We start from the raw sequence: 19,135 nt of genomic DNA on the forward strand, positions 1-19,135 counted from the left end.
CCAGATCAGACATGACAGATCAATTAACTGATTATTTAACAGACAAAATAAAAAGTGAAAGTGGGAAACAAACACATTGTGGCTTCAAATATGGAAATATTTGGAGCCATAAGCATCTAGAGCAGGGGTGTCAGACCCACTGTAGTTTGAATAAAGCCAAACACAAAATGACAAAAATAAGAGAAGTGAGGAAAAAAGGAAACACAAAACAACAAAAACATGAGACAAACAACAAAAGTCTGACAAAAAAACAACAAAAACAAGACAGAATATTACAAAAATCACACAGAAAATTACGAAAAAATTAAACGATATGAAACAAGACAACAAAACAGAAGCGAGACAAAAAAATACACAACATAAAAGACACAAAACTATGAATAGAGCAAAACACAAAATGGCAAAAATCTGAAAAAATGAAACAAAACAATGAGACAAAATCAGACAAAAATCCCAAAAACAAGACAAAATGTGACAAAAACGAGACACAAAACAACAAAAATTTAGACAAACGACATGAAACAAAACAAAAAGACAAAATTTGACAAAAAAGTTAGTGACAAAAAATTGTACAGAAATTAGATAAAAAATGACAAAAAAGAAACAAAACGACTAAAAAGAAACACAAATACTACAAGTGAGACAAAAAGAAACGCAAAATGACAAAAACAAGAAAAAACAACAAAACAATGTGACAAAATCAGACAAAAAAGACAAATCACAAAAATGAGACACAAAATGACAAAAAATTAGACAAATGACACGAAACAAAACGAAAAAAAGGCAAAAAAAAATTGGACAGAAATGAGAAAAAATGGCAAAAAATTAGACAAATGACATGAAATAAAACAAAAAAAAGAAAAATCTGACAAAAATGAGACAAAAAATAGACCAACAAACATGACACAAAAAAGCAAACACAAAATGACAAAACAATGAGACAAAATCAGACAAAATAGCACAAAAATGAAACAAAATGACAAAAGAACAATCTAGTATTTTACTTTATGATCAAAACAACTGGTCATGGTCTAGAAATAGTTTTTTAATTTACCATTTTACTAATTTACAATCTGCAGTTAATGTCTTCTCTGGAATTTTTACACTTTGAGGACCTGATTGGACCCTCTGGAGGACCGCTTTTGGCCCGTGGGCCTCATGTTGGACACCCCTGTTCTAGATTTGATCAGCTTGAGCTTCATGAAACCGACTCTTCGTTTCTGGATGTCAGCAGGTAAAAATGAGACGCAGGCAAGATTCCATGTTCTTTATTTGCTAAGGGCGCAATGCTTTTTTTTTGTTATATTTCTGTGCACAAAAAACCTCACAAAGTGAAAGTCCACATCGCGACTGTAGCTCCAGAATTCAACGTCACACCATGGCCAAAACAAAAGTCGGCAAAAAACAGGGCGCAGAACTCTGTACAGTCAATATCTTCTTTAAAAATAACACAAGGACAAAAATGTTCCTCTTAAATCAAATTCTATTTTTAGTGAAATACAACAAAATAAATTCTATAAAATAAGAGCAAAATATTTAAATATAATACGGTGGGCAGAATATTTTCATTTGCAGGAGTATTTGGTATGTTTTAGACAAAAGAAAAAAAATTCAAAAAATACACGCATTCAAGTTACCAATTAAATACAGTATTTACTGATGTTTACCTTTTACTCCTACAGAATTACAAGTTAGCTTGAGTTGCAACGTGACTAACCAGCCGCTATTCTTACGGTAAAACCCCGCTGTGGGACCGGCGAGGCCCTCGATGCCGCTCGGGTTCGTCCCAAACCGCAGCCAGACGCCCGACCGGACCGACGCCACGGCAGAGAGGAAGCCGATGGGCAACGAGTCTGTCTACGACTAGGCTCTACTGAAGAGACAGAAGCAAACCACACAGTCTACTAGACACCAGGGAGTCCAGTGCAGCGATTCTGTTGCATATGTGTTCATTTTTCAGAATTCCTATAGATGAAAGCTAAGCCGTCTAAACCCACCAAAAAACTGACTGCCAAATGTGAAGTCGGAGGATTATAATGTGCAATTGAAAAGCCACTTATTCATACATTGGTTCAAAATATCGCCCTCGTTGTAGATAGGGTAGATGAGTAGAAAAAAGAACAACAATGAAGAGAGAGAAAAAAAAAAACCTAAGGGTAACAACACCCCTCTGGAGATGTGGATTAAGAACAGCTTTTAGGTTGTTATGATCACAAGTCTTCCCTTGGGCTACACTATTCTGGTGAGAAGCCATGCTAAATGTTACAGCATATTAACTAGAGCTTCGAAAAGGATTGAATTAATTACCAGAACCAACAAAAAAAAAGAAAGAAAAAAAGAAATAAAACAAAAAGAAAAGAAAAAGAAAGGCATTGAGTTTCAGAACAATGTTGCATCACTGCTTTTTCACATCAACCAAACACCGTTAAAGTCCACCCAACCATTCCACATCTCACACGAAAACCAACCACAGCTCGTGAGTTGATCCGGCGTGGGTCGTAAGGTCGCCGAGGAGCTCAAGAAGAATAATAGAATTATGATAATAACAGTTGAATGACCGGTAACCGTCCGATGGTTGAACAAACTTTACTGCTGAGCATGGGTGATAAAACAAAGAGGAGTTGTTGTCTTCTTACAGTTTTTTTTTTGGGAATTTTTCTTATTTATAATATCCATTTTGTTTTTCATATTATCTGCAACATCTCCCAACAGCAAACCACACAGAGTTATGCTACTGGGGGATCTGAACAGTCAGAAACATTAACATACTATGTACACCTTTTTGTCGTGTAGACAAGCGCGTCGGCATCGTCAGCTCTGGCTAAATTTCACTTTTCTTTATTAGAACTCTTGTCCGCTCCCAGCAGGCCCCTGTCGCACGGTCAGGCAGCTCCAGGCCAGGGAAGAGCGCCTCCCACAGGCAGGCGGAGGAGGAGAGAAGTGGCCCGGAGAGGGGATGGGAGGCCTGGCTCTGCCCTGCCCTGGGGCCACAGAGAGGGACAGAGGGTTGAAGGGCCCGGCGAGGAGCTGGGCTGACCGGAGGATGAGAGGAAGGAGAGCGGGACGATGGAGGCTCGAGGCACAGCAGAGGGCAGGAGGGGAGGGTTACTCCTTGGGCGGGGCGGGCGCCGGGGTCGAGGCGGGGGCCGGGGCCACCTCCTCGGTGCCCTCCCAGTTCTCTTGTGCTCGCGGGCCCGTGCCGGGAGCGGGGCCGGGGGCCGGGGTGGGGGTCTGGGTCGGGCCCGGGGTCGGGGCCGAGGCGGGGCCGGGACGCTGGGGGTTGTTCATGTGCTGAGCAGCCGGTCCGGTGTACGGCTGCCCATGGGGGTGGTTGTTCTGTTCAGGGGGACAGAAGAGAGAAAAGATCAACTGAAGATATGAAATACTTCAAAGGAACAAGAAGACATTTACATCAAGTAGAAGAGTCAGGAATATTTATAGTCAACAAACCACATGATGACAATTTAGCATCAGAGGGGACGTTTGAATCATACATGGATCTTTATTAAAAGTAAAAAAAATTTTATGTTCATTATGATAGGGCTGGACCCGAATATCCGTTCGCTACGGCGGTATCCGGATATTAATTTTGGTATCCGATAATCCCCCCCCATATGTCTATATGATCACCCCTTCCTCCCCCCAGACGAAAATATTCGGAGCTCGTCTCTTCCCTTCGCCTTCGGCCCACTTCGGCTCATCCATTCGTGTTTCTTACCACCACCTGAATGGCCGGGTTGCTGCCGACTCTGACGTCACGCTTCACTTTGTTGCATAAACACAAGACAAGATGCTGAAGACCTCCGCTGTTTGGGAATTCTTCAGTTTAACTGAAGACAAAACAAAGGCAAAATTTGGACCCAGGAAACCAGACGAACGGATCCGAATATTCGGGCCGTCTCCGCCACAAGCCCCCCCCCCCTACACACACACCCCCGTCGGACATTACGGGGCGGAACGAATATTCGGACATTCGCCTTTAATAGGGCCCGAATATTCGGAGACCAGAAACCACTATTCGGGCCAGCCCTAGATTATGATCATGTCTCTACAAATTCCAAAATTATTTATGATGGAAACATTCACTTATTAATAAAAAAATTACTGGACATTACTAAAATGTCAACTTTCAGTCAGTTTGGTGGTCATTTTGTGCATTTTTGTGGCCGTTTTCAGTCAAACGCGAGGCTTCGTGCTTTCAAACGACGTATAATCTGATTCAGAATAAAGTCTCGGCCTGTTGAGTGTGAAGGGGTTAAACTAAAATGGAATTTGTGGGCTGCAGTGTTGTAATATCACAAACTCGCTAGAAACTGGAGCCTTCGGTCGCGTGAGCACTCAGGCATGAAATAACACTTAGGGAAAATTATTTATCGCCATGGTTACCGGCATCATTAATGGATAATGCGAGACGGGCTGACGGGAATCGACGCCACTTCTCGTGCTCTCTGCTCTGCTTTGATACGAAAACAACAATCCCAGCAGTGTGCAAGAAACCTGGACGTCAGTTAAACGCCCGGGTGACACAAAGACGAGGAGGTGAACTGGACCCGACACTCTACCTGCTGAAACTGCGTGGTTCCAGGAGAATGTGGGTACAGAGAGGTGTCCTCGGGCGGGGACGAATCCTGATCGTCAGGTGCCTCCTGTTCGTCGGGCTCCTAGAAAATAAGAGAAACGTCACGACAAATCAACATGTCGACTGTATTTTTGTATGTTACATCAATGTGAAGTAGGTGAGCTGCATATCTGAACAAATCTCTGGCATTTCAGTGTCATAGAGTGTGTAGGCTGTGTCGTCGAGTAAATGAGGTTTAAATGGGATTAGATTAGATGTGTGGGTGGATTCTACACCTGAGTGCATCCTCTCAGCACACTGCGGAAACGGAGCTAACAGGAGAAACACATGAACCTCTCTACCGTCGAGGTGATTTGTGCTTTTATTATGCAACTACTTCAAAGGAAGAAAAACACTGAGTAACACCAGCCTCGTACTTTATCATTTATCTCTGGGACAGGGTCGAGTACACATGAATACATATTACAGCGTGATGTAACTGACCCGTCTGGTATGTGAAGCTAATGTGCTAACGCAGGGGTGTCAAACATGCGGCCCGCGGGCCAAAACCGGTCCTCCAGAGGGTCCAATCCGGCCCTCAAAGTGTAAAAATTCCAGAGAAGACATTAACTGCAGATTGTAAATTAGTAAAACTATAAATTTAAAATAATTTCTAGACCATGACAAGTTGTTTTGATCACTAGATTGTTCTTTTGTTGTTTAGTGCCTCGCTTTTGGAATATTTTGTAATGTTTTTGTTGCTTTGTTTCCCACTGTTGTCATTTTTTTGTCTCGCTTGTGTCGTTTGTCCATGTTTTTGTCGCTTTGTAACTTCTTGGTCTCATTTTTGTTATGTTTAATGTCGTCTGTCTCATTTTTTGTCGCTTTGCGCCTCATTTTTGTAATATTTTGTCTTGTTTGTCGTTTGTCTTTTTTTTGCCTGACTTTTGCCGCTTGTCTCATGTTTTTGTCGTTCTGTTTCCTTTTTGTCTCGCTTGCGTAGTTTGTCTATCGTTGGTCGTTTTGTTTCTCACTTTGGTCGTTTTGAGAATCATTTTTGTAACATTTTGCCATGTTTTTGCTTTTTTTGTCTGACTTTTCGATTTGTCTCATGTTTTTGTCGTTTTGTCTTACCTTTTTGTCTCATTTGTCTTTCTGTCACTGTCTCGTTTTTGTAATATTGTTATTTTTGTTGTGCTTTTTTGGTCTGACTTCTCTCATTTGTCTAACCTTTTTCTCTCATTCTTTTCACCTTTTTGCCTCATTTTTGTCATTTTGTTTCACTTTATTCGTTTTGTCGTCTTGTGTCTCTTTTTTGTAATATTTTATCTTGTTTTTTTGTCTGACTTTTGTAATTTTGATCATAAAGTAAAATATTATATCATTCAGTTCCAGAAGATTAAATGTTTTATTCCTTTGTAGACACTCTGATCTGGAAGTTGTAAAGTGGAAATGATAAACTAAGGCTCAAAGTTGTTGAAATTGAACTTGAACTTTTTGCGCCTATGGTTATTATGCTGTGGTTTTACTGGTCCGGTTCACTGGAGATCAAACTGGCTGAATGTGGAACCTGAACTAAAATAAGTTTGACACCCCTGCGCTAACAGATAGAATCACACAAACCATCCACATGCTGTCAAATCTGTTCATTTTCAGGTTACACTTCTTGTTTCATGTAAATACAAAATGCGGTGGTTTTGTCAAGACTTCCAAAATGCCTATTATTGCACAGTATGTAACTGGAATAGCATAACGGGAGAGCAGCATGCCGCTGAATGGGGAGAACAGTTAAAATACTGTAACTAAATACTGAAGTACAGCTGAGGCTGAGAGACGCAGGTGGCTGGCTGTAGCACGCTTTGAGGAAGCAAAGACTGGCGAAAGAGACTGGCTATGTGAGTGCTGTCACTGAGACTGGGCAGCAGGACAGGGAGAGAACAAAGATCTGTTCACTGTGTGCAGCTGACATGCTAACATGACTTCTGATGCCAGTTACACTATTCAGCATCTCACCAGTCTACCTCTCCGTTTGCTACGATGATCGTTTATCTACTGCTGGCACAGTGTGAAAATGTGTGAACAAGGTAGAAAAACAGTAATGCACATTTCAAGGGGGGTGATAAACTGCAAATAAAAGTGCTAATTAATTCCTAGAAATCCTCTGACCTCATGTCCATAACTATTTGTGTAACTTTTTTGTGTTTCTATCCTCTCACTATCTACGCTACAAGTTGTGCAATTCTACCTAAAGTGTTAAATATGTTGGAGGGCTAAGCATTGGTGTTTCTCTGCTGATTATTTAGATAAATTATGTTTATTTTCCTTCCTTTATGTCGTGGTGCCTGGAATACTGACCTTCCCTGGGCTTCCCTGAGTACACTTGAGCTGTGTATGGAATATTACAGGAGAAGTGTGTCATTTGACTGGATTTTTCATCATAAAAATACAAATAACTCATTTAAAAAAATTATATTATGTGTATTGTGAAGTCTAGCCAAGAAAAGAAAACATTCAGCATAGGTAAAATGTAATAGCTGTCCCTATATTGATCGGCCTGCTAAATATTCTATCAGGTGTCAGGAAAAAAAAAAGCTAAAAACCCAGATAATATTCCATGCAAAATGACATGAGACAGGAAAAAAAAATATAAATCCACCATAAAAACTGTAAATAATCAAATTTCTGTCCAACCTCGTACTCCCTTTATCACATATTCACACCCAGTTAACTGCTGGTGATGTAACTGCATTCGACGGGTTGTTCTGAAGTGACACGCATCAGTTTCATGCTCAGTCATAAACAATATTTCTGTGGGGCTTCTCTGTTACCTCTCTAAACACAATCCCTAAGGCTGCGTGATGATGTGAAACTGTGGCTGTGAAGGGTAAGGTGTCAGTGCCATTACCTCCTCGGGACAGAGCTCACAGGCCTTGGCCAGTGTCATACGTGCGCTGTGCGAACGCTCCAGGAAGTATCCGTTGGAGGTCTCGTTGCTCTGGACCGGAGGGGACCAGTTGTTGTAGGTGTACTGAGGGTTTCCGGTGTACGGCCTCCTCTCCAGCTCGTCCCCTAACCACTCCACTGCCCACGTCCACTTCCGCTTCAAGTCACCATTACTCTGTACGAACACAAACGCAGAATAAATCCATTACCAGATGTGGTTTAACCGGATATACCTGTATGTGAGGCAGGTAAGTTTTTTTTCATGATATTTAACTGTTCAGTGCTGGGCTAGAATATGAGAAAGAACCAGAGGGTTTCACCATGAAGAAAGCCTGGCTTTCTTAAGGTCACCAGACGCTGTGCGATGTTCTGCTGCTGCGACCTATGACAACTAACTAACCAATAGAAATGCAGGATGAAATGATGTACTGATCAGCGGCACACTGGAGATAAACCCAAATAGATGATTTGTGGTGACAATGGCATCAAAACAAGCATGTGGGATTTAAACAAAGGACAGTCTAGTAGAGCTGTGGCAGCAGAAGCTTTCTTGGCGTGTCTTTCAGCTCGTGCCACAACTGGACAAAAAAGGAGGAAGCATGGAAGGATATAGTGGTGGAACTGTAGCTCCTAGGTTAGTAAGCTAACACTAGCGGCTAGCAAACACATAAACACCGCCGTAAATAGTGGCCACAGCACTTCGTTTATGTTACTCAATAAACAAAAATTAAATTCATTTATGTTGTAGTTTCCCTGTGATTGTAGGAGATCCATTCACCCATCACGTACATCGTAGGCTGAGATACAGCTGCGTTTTCATCGTGCAATCTCCACAGAGCAAACTTCACGTCATGCCCAAAGATTATTAGATTCACGTCGTACAGCGTAGCAAACTGGGAACTTACAAGACTGTTAAAATCACACGGTGTGTAGGGGCCTTTAGCGTGAGCCAGTTCAACAAAACCTAAAACCCCAGTCTGAGAGAATGGGCATCATCAAATTTCTTTGTTAACTCAGGCCTTCTTTACTGCTTCATGTGACTCTTTTGCACAAAATATGCACCTACTTCAGTTAACAGGGTGTTTTATTGTGGAGATATGAGGAATATAAACATCTCAGACTGTAAAAAGTGCTTTAAGGAAGGCTGGTAGTAAACGGCTAACTGTGTTTTTATTTTACCACTAAGTGACTCTCGATGCAGCCTCTTATTTCTAACATGACAGCTGCACATAAGAGTTGTAAATCTTTAAATTTATCCATTTAAAGATTATATAATGAAATAATGCAGGATATCATTTTAAGTTTGGTCAAATCAAAGTGAAATTAGTACTGACTGAATATTCTCTGCAATAAAGACAGAAAAATACATTTTTAATCTGTCAAACATAAAACATTTTTTTTTGTTTCGTGCATCACCAACTGAATGCATGTAGGAGCCTACAGTGTGCAAGACTTTAAGTGCATAGCTGCATTCAGTGGTATTAGTGACATGCAGCTCATCAGGTTTGCAAAATGTAAGATGTTACCTCAGCAGAGAATCTGTATCAGGCAACCGATATGTAAAAGGGAGCCGTTTCCTACAGCGTCTTACTGATTTTAGGCCCAACAGATCGTGCTAACTCATTAGCATCGCTTTGTATTTCAGCCCTCCGACCTGCCGGGCTCTGTGTCTATATCACTGGAGAAACTGAAAATAGCTCCAGCTGTGAGTGAATGTACCTGTAGGATCTGGTAAGCCACAGAACAGTTGCTAAAGAGGGCCACCATGCACTTGATGCACTGATAGGCCCGTTTCTGGTAGTGGTTCTTGGAGCGCTGGATGGTGTCAAAAAGCCCATCTCTGTCATCGGGAATGCCTTTCAGCACATTGTGGATCCTTCACAGAAAACAAGGAAAGGATAAATTAAACTAAGACTGTTTTCAAAAACAACACAACTCTCATAATTTGAACCATCAGTCTGACCTGTGTGTCTGCCAGGAGTCCTCGATGAGCAGGATCTGTAGCAGCAAGTCCAGGTAAGGCCTCAGCTCATAGGTGTAGGAATACGCCACCTGCAGACAAACAAAACATGCAAAATCTGAACAACCAGCTCCTGTAGACTAAACAATCAGCTGCAGAATTAAGGATATGCTGACTCTCACCTGCCAGAGCAGTTCACTAAGCACAGTGGAGGAGAACTGAGGGTTCTCCCAGCAGCTGAAGCGAAGCAGCTTCACCGTCTCCTCGGAGTTGCTGCAGTCCTCGATGATCTTCTTCACGTAGCTGGTCCTCACAAACAGGATCTCTGCCACCAGCTGCTGCACAGGCATGACTGGCGCTGTCAGGTTGGTGTCCCCGTATGGGTTAGGGAGAGGAGGGTTACCTGTAGCAGGGAGGAAATCAGAGCAAAATACACAGTTTTGAGGGGCAAATACACATCTAATTCATGCCATCGTGTCTCTCCTTCATTATTTCTGAGAGCCCTCAGCTCCAAGCTGTGCCTACACAGCACAAAGGCTCAGAGCGGCTGATCTGTCAGTCACTATATCCTGAGCAAGGATGAAAAATCCTCACTGGGCTCCAACTCTCACCATCACAGGAGAAAGTTCCACAGGCTGTCACTGGCTAACATCTGTCGAGTTCATTTCACTCCTTGTGGTTGAAAAATAACACACTCACCATTGATGGAGGACTGCATGCGTGAGGAGACATCACAACAGCGGACCAGCTGAGACACCACAGTGTAGAGCTTCCCCAGCTCAGCGTACTGGTACTTGATGGGAGGGCCGGGACCCTCATCCAGAGCCACCAACATGAAAGTGGCAGGAACATTCAGCTTCAGCAGCTGTGTCTTTTCTGCCAGGCCTGTGTGTGTCATAGTGAGGGGGAAAAGGAAAAGAAACAAAGTTGTAAGTCCCAAACAACTGCATTATACTTTCCATAAACCTTTTAGAATTCAATGAGGAACAGATGTAGATGACAAGGAGGTGATGTCTGTGTGCTCCTTACCCAGATTGGCGTACATGACAAAGAGGTTGAAGTACTGCTGCAGATGACGGCCGTGTTCAGAAACCTCTCTTCTGAGCAGGTTGAGTACAGCTCTCAACAGGTGGTCACTTAGACTGAGGTTATCACAGCCCTGATTCAAGAACATGGAAAACAACAGTCAAACTACAGCAGGGTTAATGAATCTGAAGTAGAGGCTAAGAAACCTCTCAATGATAACCTGTGACACAAACTGCCTAAAATATCTTCTAGGAAACCTGTGATTCAAAGCATCTTCCAGAAAGTCCTAATGAAAGCCCCTTTTTCCCAGCTGAGGTCTGGCACCAACCTGAGCCGAGGGTCCAGGTGAGGCGGTGGGGGTGGGGGAGGGGCAGGGGCCGTCTTGCAAGGAGAAGTGAGCGATGAAGACAATGAGCTTGGCAAACGCACCACGGACCTCAGCGCTCGGGCACTCGAGCAGGTACTCAGAGAAGCGGTTGGGGTAAGCAAACAGGACGTTGTGTGCAAACCAATAGCGTACATTCTTACTGTGTCTCAGCAGGATGCAGAGGGCGTCATACCTGGAGGGAACGATGAGAAGAATATTTATAGACAAAGACACAACACAGAAAACATCCAAAACAGAGGCAGACGGAGCTCACCAGTCACTGGCAGGACCCCGTACTACTTTCTTGGTGTGAAACCCTGTGCTGAAGAGGAACCTAGCAGCCAGCTGAGCACTTATCATAGCAATCTCCTCTGCCTCGGGCAGAAGATGGTCTTGTCCTGATAGAAAGAAAGCAATAATCAACAAAACACACCAAAAAAGGTCATTTGCATTAATGTGTCCATGGTACCAAATATAAACTGAAATATAAATACAAATATCAAACTAGAGCCAGAGAATTGGTGAAAATCGAAATTCTAAGCATTGAAACTGCTACCAGCCACATATTAAACATGGCAAGCTGTTGACATTCAGCGTTGATCAAAAAATACACAAAAAATTACTTATATGTTGATGTACACAACATACAATAGATAAAACTGCATTGCAATCTGCAAGTAGAATGACTGGGACACATTTCCTTTGTTTTGATGCCGTTCTCCAGTACTTTGGATTTGAGATAAATAATCACTACAAGCCTCAGCCTTTTGCTGGTTCCAACATGAAGATCTTTTATATAATTTTACCCCAAATTTAGGACAAAGATTAAAACTGGTTAGAGTTTCCACGTGAAAGTAGACATCCTGAAATTCAAACTTAAAGTGTAATTCTGTTCTTGTTGTCATTATTTGATTATAAATCCAAACTTTTGCAGCACACAGTTAACAGAATGAAAAGTGAATCTGTCCTGTTATTTACAGACTGCATTTTATGCGTCATATTACAAATAGGGAGTTAGAAACTTGTGTGGTCGAGCATTTTAATTCTTGCTCAGTTCAGGCTGACTTTATCTAAAGCCTGAGTCACAATATTGTGATGATGAAACAGCAAATTGTTAGCTGTCAGCTCTCAGTGTGAACGGCAGGCCTTAGAGCGAACTGAAACACAATGTTCCAGTTGCAATCAATATTATATCCAATCCCACATCAAAACGAACAAAACTGAGGCTGAATGTTGGGCCGGTAGGTGATTTGTCTCCAACTCTGCTGCAGGGAAAGGTTTTCAAACTGACATACTGACTGTATACACGGTAGAAAACAGACTCCATCCTTGAAGATGTGAATCATTCAGTCCTGCAGTGCTCCTTCAAACAAACGTGTATGTTTCTCTGTAATATTATTGAGCTTTGGCTCAATTAATAATGCATGGGTGCTTTTTCACGTCCAATTCAAAGGCACTGCGGTTCTCGGCAGCAAATGCTGAACTACTATACGCTAATTCTTTTCCACAGGCATGCCTTGTATTAGTATTGCTCTGAAACATACTTTTTTAGACAAGCAGGAGATTAGTGATGCATTTATTACAGCAGCTCCTGTATTTTAAAGAGGAAAGCCTTGAAATCCACAGTAGAGACACGATGAGGAATTAATCAAAAGATCAAAACCGCACTCAAGGGGGAACTGGAGATCAGCGTCCTAACTCAAACATGATTCGGTGCATCTGCATCAAGTCATACGCAATAAACTTTGAACATTCTGTCATCAAGAGCTGTCTGGTTAACTGTCTGCTATTGTTATATCTTTCTGTTTTTGTGCTTTTTGTTCTTCACAAATTTAGTAAGCTACCGTTCCGGCCAAGTCTCCTTCCTGAAAGAACTTCCATTGGACTTACCTGGGTGAATAAAATAAGTAAAAGCTGCGGCGTGTGTTCACATTTATAATTTACCAGCACAACATATCTAGCGGCTGCCTCATGTATACGTTTTGTTAAAGTCTTAAGTAATTAAACAGTGCTTCCAGCAAGATTGCACTCAAGGTCTGAGGTAAATTAAGCAGCTACCTTTCCTGCACAAACAAACGAGAGTAAATCTGACGCACGGAATTAATTTAGCTGCATACACAAGAAATGAAGCATACCTGGAGGAGGGTTTAAATAGACACTGTTACAGGTCAGAAGTTTCTTAATGAACTGGAAATATTCCAGGCTGTATTGCATTCGGTTGTGCATGAATTGGACGTTCTGCTTGCGGACGCTGCACTCGATGACACCAGGCATCTTGACCTGATGCGGCTTGGTGGAGGAGATGGTCAACTCCGAGATGTATTTGACAAGCTCGCTGTCCTTGTCCAGTGAGTCCATACGCTCGTAGAACAGGATGTAGGCATTCCACCAGCGCTTCTGCCTCCTGTACGACATCCTTTTCATCATATGATCAAACACCTCGCCCATGTATTCCCCTCCGAAGCACTGGTTCTTCATCTCCTCCTCATCGTCCATCTTGCACTCAGTCACATCACCGTCGTCAAACTTATACCAGCGATTCTTCTCACCGTCACCCCATTCCTCTGGATTATGTAGGAATAGTAATGTCCACCGCTGGCCTGGCCTGAGTGGACCAGCACTCCCACCAGACGGTACTTGGAGCTGCCCGGCGGTGTGGGCTCAGAGGGCTCGTTCTGTTGGATCACCTGGTTCTCTGGGTTGACGTCGTCACCCTCCAGTTTGGCCACACCTGCTACCGTGTACGGCTCCATGTCCAGCTCCCTGGGGAACTCAAAATAGTCGTTGAACTTGATGGCACATTCCCTCTCCCAGTCGTAGTCGAAGCGCTTCAGCTGGATGGCCAATACAGGTGGCAGCTTCTTGATGAGCAGACGCTTTACTGTGTCCACCTGACAAAGAGAAAAAAACATTACAGATTACTTATTGAATAAACTTCTGACAAGTTACTGAGAGAAAAGGACAGAGGCGATACTTTTAAGTTAAACAAGGGAGAGCTGTTAATGTCTGGCCTTCGTAAATACAGTTTTTTTTTGCGATTATTTACAGTAAAAACGCCATTTTTCCATAGTATGACATTCAGATACTGGCTGGCAACCAGAAGGGTGCTAAGATTCTCACCTTCTTATTACACTTCTCACAGTGGTAGGCATTGGCTCCTTCCAGCAGATCTCCTTTAACATACTGCTCCATGGAGTCCAACAGGTTCTGGTGGTTTCTGATGTCTACATTGAGCGTTGTGAAAGACTCTTCACACTCATACCTGAAAACAAAGAACAATTGTTATGAGGAATGTGGTGTTAAGTTTCCAGTTCTCAAAAGAACCATTTTCAGTAACCAACACCTACCGATGGGGGCATCCCTGACAGATCTTCTGGTCAGCAAATGAGCCTCCCAGCACCTTGCTAAGCATGGCAGGGTGACCCAGAGCTTTCAGAGCTTCATCCAAACTGTCCACCAAAGAGTTGAAAAACTCCAGAGCATCATGCTGTTCCCTCAAGTTCACCGGCTCACCCCATAACCTACGCAGGAATACGAGGGGCAACAAATAATTGGACATTAGCAACCTCTAAAGAGGCAACATGCAGAATGACTTTCAGTCTTTAAAATACCTGAACTGTTTCCAAAATCCCCTGGGGACGTAGTACTGCAATCTGGACGCAGCCAGATGACCAAAGATGACCTGTAGGTGACGCAGTACCCCGATGTTGTACTCTTTCCTGTCTTCTGACTTACTGGAGGGTTTATCATCAAACTGGTGATGGTAGCTGAACACCTCATCGCGAGGATCTACGTTACTCTGTGGAGATTAAACACAGAGGCAGGATATAACTAACCATGTTTCCCTAAATCCACAACTGTTAATAGCGAGACAATACTGCCAAATAAAAATTGTGTGTACAGGTTAAACAGCGTTCCAAAAGTGATTTATTATTTGAAATTGGTCCCGTAAAAACGACGCCCTCAGCTCCAAGCTCAGCCTACAAGCTTGGATTTGGCCATTTTGTCAGTCACTAGACGCTGAGAAAGGATGAAAATCTTCATTGGGCAAAAGCTTTGTAATAACACGAACTCTCACAGTACCTCATTCTCTTGCTTCTCATCTCCCGACATGTCGTCATCCACGTCAGTTCCCGTGCCCTCAATTGCCAGGATGCCGTTGCGAATGGGAGGGATCATGTACAGCTGCTGAATGACAGAGTTCATATAGCAGGTGGCTCCGGCGTTCTTCAGACCTACAAAGCCTTTATTGGGTCGTGGCCCAACTGGAGGCAAGTACTCCCACTCTGTCAGCGTCTCACAACCTGGAAGCAGAGGGAAATAAAAACACCCTCATGTATGATGTGACTTACAAGATGTTGGTTTATCTGGCAAACGGCCACAGCGATGTGTTCCTACCTAAATAGTACATGTCTGTCAGAGTGTCGACTATTTGCTTCAGGTTACGGACGCAGCCGACTGCCAGAGCCACCAGGAGCTCAAAGCCGGCATTGATGGAAGCGGGGGTGCTGCACACTGGGATGGCCTGCTCTGTGGGGAACTCGCCGCTCTTCATGTACTGCAGGTAAACATTAGATGCCGGGAAGATGAAGTCATCAATCAGCTCCTAATGAAGACAAAAGGGAGAAAGGATCTCATTAGTAAAGTCAATGAGATGTAGCGAGAAATCGGACGGGTTTTTTTGGGCATCGCGCTTTCACTGTACCTTAATGAGGTTCGCTCCTCCCTTCTCACAGCCGATGTAATACTTTTTCTCTGGTGTCTGGAAGGCGAGAAGCTCTTTGGTGACGCCAAGGTGGCCCTCCAGGATCGTCTCCTCCACACCAGTCTCCCCCGTCCTCTTGACCTCATCCTAGTAAATGCAAACATATTGTGTACTATGAATTCTGCCCCACACTGATGAGCTCAAATTGTTTTTAAGGGGATATATTACAGCATATTGATTAAAAACATTTTAAATGACGAAAATAAACTGTGAACATATGGTTAACAGGCTGTTTTACCCGTATCCGTTTCAGCCAGTCGATCTCATTGTTGAGCAGCACCTCAGCGTTTGGCAGGTTGATGTTGCTGTTGTAGGCATAGTTCAGCAGATGTCTGAGCAAAGTGAAGTAGTCCCCTGCATGTTTGGCTCGCTCTTTGGCCGTACTCTGGACACACATGGACAATTTCACATTAGGACGGAGTGTGGTGACGCATCATACTGTCCCGTATGCAAAGCGAGGCAGTTAGTGGCCTTAAAAAGCTGACATATAGACACTCACCCCCAGCACAGTGAAGAGGAGGGTGATAAAGAAGAGGAGGGGTCGATGGCCCATACAGCACCTTGTCGCCATCAGGAAAAACTGCTCCTGCGCCATTTGACGCACAGATCTGCAGGAGACAGATTTCAACATCAGCTATTCTGTCAGGATTTTAAAATGCAACAGATGAAGAGAACGTCTCCCAGACAGGACATTTATGCCTCACCAGCACTGCTGTACTTACTTGCTATGGCAGTGTAGCAGCAGGTCTATGATGAAGGTCTGCCAAGCCTTCTCCTTACTGAGCGTGTCAAGAGCCGTAGGCATGAGAGCGAAGCACAGTGTCATCACTTCCAAGGCCTCGCAGCACACCTGCTCGTCTTCTCCATCTGGCTCCTTGGCTGCATTTGTCTACGAAGAGTAAGACAGAAGAATAAATATTATGGAAACAGATACTTTTGATCCCTTTTAAGGCCGCTAGGCTGATCAAGATGTCTGGTGTTTACGTGCTGGTGTACGGTCAACCAAACAAGTTAAAAAAAATGTACAAGGGGTCCTCGACTTACAGCAGAATTCTGTTCCTACAGACTGATTTAAGTTCATTTTCACTGCAAGTCTGAACTCCAGAGAAAATAATAAACAAAGTCGTTACATGCATCACGATATCGATCAGTTCTTCATAAGAGTCATGAATACCACTGACTTTCATGCGTGTATCAATCATTTTACAAGAAGATAACAGAATATGTTGCTCTGTCTTTACAACTTGATCTAATAATGCTGATGTTCGTCGGTGTTCCGAGCATTTTATTAAATCTGATTTCACTTATATGGTGTGTTGCCCTTTAGGCAGAATTATCGATGTACTTTTATTTTTGAAAAAGCCTTTATTTTGAAGTTGTTTGTTGGCAGTGGTCACTTCCTGTCTGCTATTTTGATGTTTAGCTTTACACATGTAGTTGCTTATCTGAATGCACGGTGCTCTACTTTGTAAATGCCACAGATGCAATGACCTAAGTAATTAACTTCATTTCTGGACTTACTGGTGAAGTTAAAAGGATTTATTTACATGTATTTATGTTGTTTTATTCGGTTTTTGTTGCAGTTTTCACCCTGTTTGTAATGTGTATTAAGAGCCACAGTAAAGAAGTCAAGTTTGCTACGACTCAATTCATTTTGCAAGCACAAGTTTAAATAGTTGGACAGCTGCAGCTTTTACGTTGCAGTGAAGACAGCACACATGGAGACATTTTTCTTTTTCTTGCAAACATCAGAAGAGTCTGACTTACGCTTGGGAGCCAGAATGAAGAGCAAAAAGTTAGTGAATGTAGCATAACCCAAGGTGGAGTACAACCGGAGAATGGAAACAAAGCCGTCTTATAGCGCTGTTTGACGATGTATCCGCTGCACTTGCCCACTAGTTCCACGTAACGCCGCAGGTCAAGGACGTCGTAAACCGAGGACCTCCTGTACACTTAGAGAGAACTGTGTTTTTACCTTCTCGTATATCTTGCTGATTTCTTCATTGGAACTGAAGACGAGTTGCACTGTACCACAGCCTGAAGCCCACACTATTTTCTGTACTGCTCGGATCACACAAATGTCAGGGATGTACTTTGATGCCTGGAAGAAATTCTGTAAAAACAAACAACAAAAACAGTTCCATAAAACGGATTATTACGACAGCACATCTCAACAAAAACAGGCTTTCCTCTACTCATCTGGTGTTTGCTTGAACATGCACTTCTTAACAAAATATCACATTTTTAACAGTTGGTATCAATTTTAAATTACTAGCCAGTGCACATAGCGTGACAAAATGATCGATTCAAATTTAATATCATTTCATGTTCATATTGTAAATGTACACAGTTTACGCAGAAAAATCTGTTTTCTTACGTTTTCTGTTACCTCATCAGAAATCTGCTGGGCCAGGCGAATGGCTACGTTTCGCAGCATGCATTCAGAGGCAGGGTTGGGGATGTTTTGCAGGGCACTCTGGAGAACCAATGCCTGGTCATGAGTGGCTTGATTTATCTATCAACAGGTGTAGACAAAGAGACAAGCATGTCAAGAATACAGTCTGCAGCTACTGAGTAACCAGTTCTGCAGGTCTGTGTCTGCGTAAGCTTTGGTGTGCGGCCTAACCGGAGAGACGGGAATATTTCCCTCAGCGTTGGGCTGGCAGGCCTCAGCCACAGCCTTCACATGCCCAAAGCCGACTGCGGTCAGGAGGAGCTTGGCGATCTTCAGCGCATTGAGGTAAGCTCCACGCCGTGTCTCCATGTCCGCCGACGGGAGGAAGTTGTTTCTCGTGAGCATGCTCAACACCAAGGGCAGACCACCGCTCTTTAAGAAGTTGTACTGGAAGTCGCTGGCGTCCTCGCCCAGGGTGGCACTGGCTGGCATCAGCAAAGCATACACAACCTGGAGCATGGACAAGAGCAGTGAGAATGTCCTTACAGAACAACAGGAGACGTATTTATATAAAACATAACATGTTAGCATTAGCCACGCAGATCGGCACCAGGCACGAGCAGCTTGCTGTGAACTTTCTTATGTCTGTGTATGATTAGTTGTCATGTGTTTATAATCGCTCAGTTGAAAATAAGATCACAGGCAGATGATGGTGCTAATTAGAGGTAAAATACCAGTTAAGTCATTCTGGTTGTAATGGTGGGTTTGTGATTTGCATTTTATTTATTTACTGGGTCTGCAAAAGATTGCACTTTGAAAGTCACTTTATACACTTTAAATAGATAATTAAAAAAATGTAAATTAAAAAATATAAATATGCAAAAAAAATATTAAGAGTAAGTATGTTAAAATGTGACTACAATTGCCTCTTTTATAATGAAGGAAAATCTAAAAATCTATGTGGTACAAGATTAGGTTAAAGATTAGTCATGCCATAATTTGTTTGCTTCAGTTTAATGCTAAAATTGACAAATTAAGTAAAATAGCATTTGTCAGTTAGGTGAAATTGTTGCATAAGGAATGTTTGTTACTATTTGCTGAGTTGTAATAACGTGAACATT

General features: G+C 42.8%; 1 protein-coding gene across 1 annotated transcript in view; it reads right to left on the bottom strand.

Moving 5' to 3' along the window:
• Positions 1-1,252: 1,252 nt before the first annotated feature.
• The window catches only part of usp9 (ubiquitin specific peptidase 9), a 43,301-nt gene continuing 25,418 nt past the window's right edge, over positions 1,253-19,135 (bottom strand). Inside the window, 25 exon segments of the mRNA XM_051958585.1 lie at positions 1,253-3,336; positions 4,563-4,661; positions 6,914-6,943; positions 7,464-7,676; positions 9,221-9,377; positions 9,465-9,553; positions 9,644-9,864; positions 10,161-10,346; positions 10,491-10,620; positions 10,816-11,047; positions 11,129-11,252; positions 12,990-13,412; positions 13,415-13,745; positions 13,975-14,116; positions 14,202-14,375; positions 14,466-14,653; positions 14,938-15,158; positions 15,253-15,460; positions 15,560-15,706; positions 15,858-16,004; positions 16,119-16,227; positions 16,342-16,508; positions 17,595-17,732; positions 18,009-18,134; positions 18,246-18,524. Of these exon segments, the coding sequence (XP_051814545.1) occupies positions 3,106-3,336; positions 4,563-4,661; positions 6,914-6,943; positions 7,464-7,676; positions 9,221-9,377; positions 9,465-9,553; positions 9,644-9,864; positions 10,161-10,346; positions 10,491-10,620; positions 10,816-11,047; positions 11,129-11,252; positions 12,990-13,412; positions 13,415-13,745; positions 13,975-14,116; positions 14,202-14,375; positions 14,466-14,653; positions 14,938-15,158; positions 15,253-15,460; positions 15,560-15,706; positions 15,858-16,004; positions 16,119-16,227; positions 16,342-16,508; positions 17,595-17,732; positions 18,009-18,134; positions 18,246-18,524 (4,512 nt within the window). The 3' untranslated portion in view covers positions 1,253-3,105.

This window comes from Acanthochromis polyacanthus, chromosome 14, assembly GCF_021347895.1.
Source record: "Acanthochromis polyacanthus isolate Apoly-LR-REF ecotype Palm Island chromosome 14, KAUST_Apoly_ChrSc, whole genome shotgun sequence".
Taxonomy (NCBI): Eukaryota; Metazoa; Chordata; class Actinopteri; family Pomacentridae; genus Acanthochromis; species Acanthochromis polyacanthus.